General features: G+C 38.3%; 1 protein-coding gene, 1 long non-coding RNA gene and 1 other non-coding gene across 3 annotated transcripts; 2 read left to right on the plus strand and 1 right to left on the minus strand.

Annotated features, from left to right (window-relative positions):
- Nucleotides 1-2,297: 2,297 nt before the first annotated feature.
- On the minus strand, nt 2,298-7,934 carry LOC145205076 (uncharacterized). The gene is made up of 6 exons (XM_080077718.1): nt 7,761-7,934; nt 7,064-7,461; nt 4,954-5,055; nt 4,601-4,668; nt 3,759-3,922; nt 2,298-2,797 (listed from the first exon to the last, which is right to left on the minus strand). Exons 1-6 carry the CDS (start codon nt 7,932-7,934, stop codon nt 2,495-2,497), a joined length of 1,209 nt encoding a protein of 402 aa, XP_079933844.1. The 3' UTR covers nt 2,298-2,494.
- Nucleotides 7,142-8,014, plus strand: LOC145205077 (uncharacterized). The gene is made up of 2 exons (XR_013853579.1): nt 7,142-7,209; nt 7,269-8,014. It is a non-coding gene; the product is annotated as an uncharacterized LOC145205077 (long non-coding RNA).
- A 910-nt stretch (nt 8,015-8,924) lies between these two features.
- Nucleotides 8,925-9,043, plus strand: Trnal-caa (transfer RNA leucine (anticodon CAA)). Its single transcript has 2 exons — nt 8,925-8,962; nt 8,998-9,043. It is a non-coding gene; the product is annotated as a tRNA-Leu (tRNA).

Below are 9,043 nucleotides of genomic sequence, written 5' to 3' on the forward strand. Positions count from 1 at the left end.
GCAACGCAGCAGTTCAACAGCCGCAGGACTAACCAAATAAGGCAGTTGTTCCCAACTATTAACGACGAATTCCTCCCTTAACAATTCAAAACATTTTCAATCCTCCCTAATGTACTACATAGTAGATGCTAAACCGTACAAACTTATTTTAAGTTGGTATTTTATTATGTTCGCAGGTAATATTCCCTGAGCTAAAGAGTCTATTTATAAACCACAAAAAAATTAAAGTAAATTCCTCCCGGTTGGAAAACCGCTGGAGCAAGGTATTTACCCAAGCTTAAACTGCAAAAAAGCATCACCAAGTTTAGAATCAAGAACTTTTAGGAGTGTTTTGTATTATGTAATAGAGATTTTTTAGCAAATCACATGTAAGATTACATAATGCCGCTAAAAACACTAAAACACTATTGTGTGCAGATACTGAACCACCAACAGTCAACTTTGCACACGGTACATTTTAATCCTAGCTCGAGGACATTTACTCTTCCCAAGTGTGTTGTAAACATTGAGTATACGACTACATCGTGAAATTGGGCCTATCCTGTGTGGTTGCTGCAACACCTTTAGCAAATTCGACTCACAACCTTTGCAAGGAGCGATTTTGTTGTTTTACAGCCACCATTAAGCTTAACGACATCGGTTACTGAAAACCATAACGTTAAAGTACACAATATGCTTACAATAGGCTCTGTAGTGTCTACTGGAATCCAACAAAAACGAAGGAATGTAATTAATGTTACGATCTGCAAAGCCATGTTGTTAAAATAATGAGTGTAAATAAAATAAAGCAGTGCTACGCTACAAATACAAACATGAATATTGTAAAGTAACAAATCGAAAATTTGGTACCAGCAAGAAATTTCGTTGATTCAATTCCTAGCTTGTATTTTATAAGACAGCGGTTCTTTAATATGCATGTTTTGTAAAGTCAGTCATCAAATCATAGAATATGAATTTATAAAAGCATGCTTGCCAAACCATTCAAAAAGTCTGCGGAAAACTTTGAAAACAGGAAATCGTATTTGATACAACCAGTTTCACTAAATCGTAAACATGGCGTAAAACACGTAGTAACTTTACCATTCAATTCACTTTCAGTTTGTAAGTAATATGGAGAATTTAATTTTCTGCAACAGTTCGATTTTACCCCGACAACAACCCAGTTGCGGTTTTTTACACAGCCGTAAAAGGACGTTATTCAGCATTCGAACACCTGTGTCTATTTTCTCCTGCATTTTGCTTTTGTGTGCACCAATGACCATATATGGTGTTTGTAAGCTTAGTGCAGAATTAGTACCTCGTGATACCATTTGTATCTCTAATCGGTTGTAATTTTGTTCTGCTATGACTGCAGCGCTTTATTTAGGAGGTTCCGACCGCAGACTTGCATGGAATGTAAGGTATTTCCGAAGAATGCTGTAAAATAAATACAATAGGACTTATATGATGTGTGCTTTGGCTCAACCAACCATTTTGTTTTAGATTTGCCCGGCTGTCCTTGAAATAAATCTGTTATACCAGTTGTAGATGTTACCTTAAAGCTAGATTATACCAGTAGAAATAGCCTTTGCATATATGAACCTTTCATCAGGTTTCGGAATGTTTACCAATTACGAAATTGAAGGCCAAAATTGAGATAGGAAATTGAGTCCTTAAACTTGTTACTTGTGTAGCAATTTCAGTTTAACCAACTTTAAAACATGACCTGATCTTTTAATCGGTAAAACATATTTTTTGGTGTGAATAGTTGTTTTGAACTAACGATTTATATCAAACTATTTTTTCTAATTCCGCACAAGCTGTGTTTACGTTTTCGAAGAGGTGTGTTTGAGATAGTACTCTCTGATGAAACACTTCACTAATAGGCCCGATTGCCATATCGTCCTTATTTCTAGGATTTGTCCTTATTTTCAAAGGCAGTGTATAAGAAAAATATATTGTCCTTGTTTCTAAGAAATATCTATGTTTTAGACCTGAGTCCTTTGTCTTTCAACAATTACAAAAAACAAACTTAGTGAAATAACATGCAAATACCTGCTACAGGTAAAAGTAAACCTAGGCCTGAGCTGTCGTGAGATGCACGAATTATTTTCTATAAACAAGGAGTTGCTGGGACAGATTGTTTCGGGCAACATTAATGGCATGTGATATGTCATGGCTCGTATTAAAGCAAAGATTTGTTCAAAAACGTTTGTTTTCTTTCGTATGAAAATTGGTTGTTTTGGTTGTCCATTTTTGGGATCCAAGTTGATGACAACCCTGCTAATATGTCTTCATACCAATTTCACAACTTTGATTTCTTGGTATTTTGTATATTTTGTCGACTGACTAATTACGATGAAGAAAAAAGCAACGCAAAAAGGTAAACCGTAACCGCGAGACCTCGACCAGCAAGGTGAATAAATAAATAAAAAGTGAAGCATCGACGTTTTCTGCAAGCACAAAAAGCGTAATGAAGATCAATATACTTTGTCGGACAATAGTAACGAAAAGTCTATAACTGCGAAGAAGCCTTTCTTCTTCGTTCCGTGATATTAGGATGGAGAAATAAATCAGATTTTGAGTTTTGTTTTTTCTCCTCGATGCAAATTGATTTTCGATGAGTTTTCGCGGCCTCTTTGTGACAAGGGATTGATTTTTCTTCACTGCTAGTGTTCCATTCCTTGAGGAGAAACCTTTGGAAGGAATCTCTCTCCATTAGGATGTACACGCGTGCTTGTGCGAGGTCAAAGGTCGTGCTGTCTGGTCGGAGAGAGTTACACATTGTGTTTTTTCTGGTTACAGCGTCAATGTTCACCTGTGAACAGAAATGCAACAAGTTCAAAATTTGTGTCCCAAATTGTGGTTAGGGTTTACGCCTAAACGCTTTGAGACTAACATGTCGCTTTTTATGTCTATTTCGACGTTCGTGCGACGCAAAAGACTTTAAAATTTATTTTCAAATGTAAATAACAGTACGCCAGCCCATTGAAGGCCGAATCAACCCGTTTTCCCAGGCATTCCCATATGGCATGGCACAGACTAGAAAAAATCTGTTCTAGTTATCAAATGTAAGGACTATTCAAAAGAGCTTATACATAAAAAAGATGGCTCCTATTTGACAAAGGCTTGAAAATCCTTGACTAAACTTTGTGTACTACAAGCGACACAATATACACTTTTAGTCTAAGTATAAGACCCAAAGATGATTATCCCGTATGGCGTTAATTAGTGCAGGAAGGGCTTTTTCCCTTACAAAGCGCGAAAAGCGATTATAGCGATTCTTATGCAAGGCGTATTGCCAATTACCCTTCCCCAATCCACAATATAAACGCGACACAGGGGCGGGCGTTGTAATTCGCGAAATGGGTCAGATAGATTATGTCGTAATAATTGACACGCACATTCCCTAATTGCGTGCTCGTAAAGTCAGTAACTGAAAAGTGGACAATAGATGTGATAATTAGTGACCGGCCAACCCCACTCAATGTTGCAAGATTCTTGGAAACTATTGCCTCGGACAATTATAAACACAAACACCGTGCGTCGCGTTGATTGGTCGTTAAAGTCACGTGTGAAACGACTGCCTTATTAATTGTCGTTGGTAGTTTTTATCAAAAAACAAATCGTTCATCGCCAATTACTTGCATTATGTAACAGATGTCTTACAGTGACGATCAAAGGCATAATTGACGCCTGTGGATTTTTTGGTGACGTCAATAATATTTGATGACGTCACGCAACTATTGATTAAAAAAAATAACAATTGAAATACACACCTCACGAAGGGCTCCAACTTCCACGTATGTTTTGCATATGATCGGGGCCAGTTTGATTTGTTTGGTCTGGCGCTGTTTTCTGTAAGCTTCGACCTCGACCCAAAAGTCCAAGTTTTCTTCGCTGAATTCTTTTTTGAGAAAAGATCGGAATGCCACCATGCGAGCTGCAAAATAAAAGTAAAATGGTAAAGTCACAATTTTCTAAAAAAAAACTCATATCCTTTGCACAAAAACATAATTATTAAATCCTGTGTTGCTAAAGGTATGAATGCGCAAGGGTGTAAGATACAGCTCTTTTCTTTAATTTGTAATGTGTTTGTGCACTGAGGACTACTGTGAGCAACATTTATGAGTTAATAACATATTCCATGTTGGTATTTATTTTATGCGCAGCATGAATTTTGATGTGTTCTAACAAAAGTAGCAACTCATAGAGTCAATATTATATCTAGTTCTACATTTGCACACGTCTGACTAAGTAAACGTTTTCGACCATAAGACTGATATTTACAACTTGCACAAATGCCATATTTCATTGCGAACCGGTTTATACGTTGGGGATTGAGCAACTAAAACGGCCCGACAGCCAGTATAAACAAGGGAAGCGAAATAAGGTCGTTTGCGGCTGTACGGCCCTTCGAAACGTGTCCGAAAATAGAGCGATGTGCGACACTCAGGAAGCAGCCGACCAAAGCTTAAAGCTGCGGCGTTTGCTTAGCACATATGCCCGATAAATTATGTTTGCCTTATATCGGGATTTCATTGGTTTTAACGATTTTTTACTGATTTTGATAAGAGTGTGGTCTAAATATACTTTGTATTTACAAATTTGCAACACTTACATTTCTTTTTAAGGAAGTCACGTAGGGTCTTTGGTGACGTCATTTTGATGTTTTTGAGGCCAGGCAATCTGAAATAAATGCAATGTTTATTTAATTATGCACCAATGCAATGCAATACAGTATTATATTTTATTAAGAAAATAAGTCAATACACTATAGACAACTTGCAGGCGTCTACAATAAATGTTTTCACTCTAGTTTGGTTTTTATGTAACCTTTTTCAAGTCCCTGTTTCGTTTTTTAATTGAATTTCATTGACTAATACTAATTTCTAAAAACAAACTTGAAAAAAATTTTTGGGCAGACTTGCAAAAAGTAAAATATTTTTTATTCTAAATAAAAATTTCACTTACGAGTAAAAATAGTCGCTTCGTCTCTTTCTTGATGAACTTGCCGAAGTGTTTAATCCAATATCCGAGTCACGTCGCTGCTTTTTGCCAAAATGTTCTGCGGGGCTGATAGACACAGGCATAATGGTCAAATAGTGTCTTGAAACTGATAGTTGTTCAATAGTGGTAAGCCAACTGGCTGCCACGCAATATAATACAGTTATTTTTTCCTACAGTCAACTTTCGCTACGTAACAAAAGAAACACATTGAAATTGTGCACACATATCCAACAGAGACAACACGAGCTTATGCAGACTCTAAGCGCAGACTCATAGCACTTGCGGCGACTAATGTAGCAGAACTGCTAGCAAACACTGCGAGCGCCCCGCTATGTAATCGCAAGGAACGAAATAGGAAAAAAGGCGAGTCTGGTGCCGACTGCTGGCGCGTGAGTTTTTCCAAGTGCCGACGTATGGCATTCGCTGGCGAAATGTGATTTTTACAAGCGCGCAGCGAGAGAGATTACCGCAAGTGTTACTTTCCGTTTGAGAAGGGCTCCCTTAGTGTGAGTCATTGCCACCGAATTGTGAGTCTATTCGGTGTTTTCATAACTTTGCGACCGCACAAGCACCTCTTAAGGGCTTATTAGTCTGTTCGGTATTTACTTTGCTTTCGGTTTAGCCCCCTGTTAAAGGAGTTGTTGTGATTTTAGACCGGATAACGACCTACAGCAGCGCTGAATAACATTTGCTGATTTGTTGTGAGACATCGCATTAAGGCTGTGGACCCCACGATAAACATATTTTTGTTCACTACACATTTTCGAGGACCGGCGAAAACACATCGAAAACACTTCAAATATACACTTAAAAGTACTATCTGGTTTTTAAGTTTAAAATGGTAATTTCAATTTTATCGAGTACATCTCAAGTGTAGCGACTTGCAATTTTTGCTGGACATTTATTGCGTAAGCGTGTTGTGTAATTTGTTTTTCCTTGTGAAGTTAGGTGTATAGGCCCTCAGGCCTTTTTTGGAAACATACATAACTGTACACCAGTACAAAATTGATAATTGCTTTGCGGTTAGTTTTACGTGCCTTGAATCCGAAGAAAATATTTTTCCGTTACCTTAGTCACCTTATTAAATCGGCACCTATGTTTCGCAATCTGGTGCGATCGAAAAACCCTTTCAATCAGTAGCAAACATTTACCGGAAAAAATTGCCTTACTGATACGAATTCCTTGAGTCAGTCACGGGTATTTTGCGACGTTTTGTGAACGTTATTTGCTCCGGCTGTGAAATGAAATTCTCCCATCTCAACAGTCAAAGCAAAGCAAAGCATTTCCGCTCTTATTAATGTCAAGTCATGCATTTTTTACAATATTGACCAAGTCTGGCGCTTGAAAACCGGTTTTTATCGAAATTCGTGACGTCACGATCTTGATTTTAGTCCTTATGTCGCCGCTTTTGAATATTCCCACTGCCCCGACGTCACAGTGCGCCATTGTGTCGTCACACACACTTGAGCAAAATACTCCGCGGCTTGAAACAGCATTATCGGCGAAGCACGAAACGGCGAGAAACACGTCGGGTGCGCTGTCACGCCTGAACGCGTCCGCCTGTGACGTCAGCGAGTACGTCACCGCTCCGCAAGCGCTTCTAAAATGGGTCGTCTAATTTCCTTTGCACAGGGCGACAGAAATAGTAAGGGAAGGAGGCCATGCGTTAAAAACGTCAGTAAACATCCTAGTACGGGGCGCAGTACACCTCGGCTGCCATTGTTCTGTGTATTTGACTAAGTGTGTGCATCCGGCTTTAAGGCGCACCAACCAGTGATACTTATGTTGCATTAGGATCAGGTGGCTATTGTTTTGAAATTTCAACTGTTACAGTATCGTTTGTTTAAACCGTTGCATGAAAGACCACCAACCGATCGCGTGGTTTGCACGACAGTGAGAACACAGATAAAAACGGATTATTGACAATTTGACTAAAAATGCGTTAAAATTTGATTCGTTTTCGAAAATTATTGGTTCATGTTATTTTTAGAGTGTTTTTTAGCCAGCGGGGCTTGTGTTCGGTAATTCAATTTTAGATTCCAGAGAAAAAAGAAAAACAACAACAGGAACTCACCGTTTTTCCTCAGGGTGGATCCGGTTTAAGCCAGACTGAGTTGGCGTTTTATCGACATCTTTTGCATGACGTAGCGCCTTGGCCATATCAGAAGATGACGTCACTGGTTGGATCCGGTGCGCCGTCTTGCGGACGGGCGTGAAAAGGTTCCGTCGAAGTCTGCTTGATTCCACGCCGTGGTCGTAACTTTTAATACTGATTTCAGACAAGCGGCGAGGCGGAGGAGTTGGACAGTGACTGAAGACGCTGGTAAAGCTCACATCGCTCATGTCAAAGTCAGATGTAAATGAAACATCGGACATTTCTTCTTCTGAGGTAGTTTCGCGAACAGTGTCGATTACGTAAGAGGACTGGGTACGCAGGATTCGTGGACGGCTTGAGGATTTGGAAACGAACGCCTAACGAAAATGAAATTAGAATTGTTTTTGTGATTTGAGAACCTATGTGCAACTGCTTCACCCTTATACTAATATTTGGACTGTTTTCATTTATTTTAGTTACAGGGCATAATTTTTGTAATATAGCCATTTGTATTATAATTTCAGTAAATAGTTGTATTAAAAAGCTATTGCTATTTACAACCAACCAAATTGCATTTTGCCCAACAACAGCACAAAACAATGGAATTTGCACTGTTTTTTTTATAGTAATGTTTGAAATCTTAGCGAAACGCATTGCAGTATTATCGACAACTCACCAATTTTTTATTTTTCTGTTTTGAAATCTTGCTTTTGCTGGATGTTTCCTCATTAGATTTGGTTGAAGACGAAGACTGCCGTTTTTGGCGCGAAGTTTTGCTTGACTTGGTTTGAAAAAAGTCCAAAGAAAGTCTTCGTTTGCTTTTTGCTGATTCGTCACTTTTGCCGTGCATTGTTGCAATATGTTTGTTTGCTATCAAAAACTGTATAATATCTAATACAAAAAAGAATTATTGTTGTGTTCATAATTTTATTAATCTTCTCATATGTTCTAACTTTGTAACAAGTCTACTTTCTAAATATATGTCCTAAAATTAATAACATGGCCAGTCTTTCTGTCACTAACTCATCAGTGGGTATAGGTTTCTATACCAAGTTCATGGTCTAACTTTTGCCTTGAGCTGAAAGTAAAAACTAGGAATGATGGTTACTTGTGTGTCGACTTAGGGTTTAAGTACTAGCAAGTTTTACTTTCACAGCCCATGGATCGAATCTAATCTCGATTATCGCCAACGATAAGCAAATCGAAATCGTCAACGTAAATAAGATATTCTATCCAAATATTGGCTACACAAACTGTTGTCGTTGACTGCTGTTGCTGTTATCAGCCCAGAACGATAACAGGTAGTTTACATTACGCAGATTGTATACCGTTCGACAGTGAGGCTCTAAGGGAAATAAACATATACAACGGAATTATTAATAAAGTATAGGTTTGCACTCAAACTAAACCCAAACAACAGCAGGTTACCCAGTGATTATGCATAATTCTTACTAAGTTATATACTGTGCTTTTACAGAAATTGTCCTGAACCAACATGCGCTTAATACAGGTGATTCAAGTTACGGATAATCATAACTTAGTAAACTGAAGCTTTCAGTGCAACTAAATCAATTTGTGTTTTTCGTTTTGCAATGTATTGTAAATAATATCTTAATATATGCATAATTAATCAAGTGCGATTCTATTTGAATAAGGAAACAGCGATACAAAATATTGTTACATATATTCATATAACACATATAGTGAAACATTACAAATATCAGAAACTTTGTTTGGCAAAAGGTTTTGTCCACTGTTATGCACCGAACCAACGAAAGTGCTTGGGTGTTAAAAGTAAAAACTTATAATCACAGAGTGAAATTCGCTGCTATTCCAGTAAGTCAGGATGGCCGAGTGGTCTAAGGCGCCAGACTCAAGCTGAAGAGCTTCATCGTGTTACGGTGGCATGGGTGTTCTGGTCTCCGAATGGAGGCGTGGGTTCGAATCCCACTTCTGACA

The sequence above is a fragment of the Phallusia mammillata genome, chromosome 8 (genome assembly GCF_965637545.1).
Source record: "Phallusia mammillata chromosome 8, kaPhaMamm4.hap1.1, whole genome shotgun sequence".
In the NCBI taxonomy this organism is placed as follows: Eukaryota; Metazoa; Chordata; class Ascidiacea; order Phlebobranchia; family Ascidiidae; genus Phallusia; species Phallusia mammillata.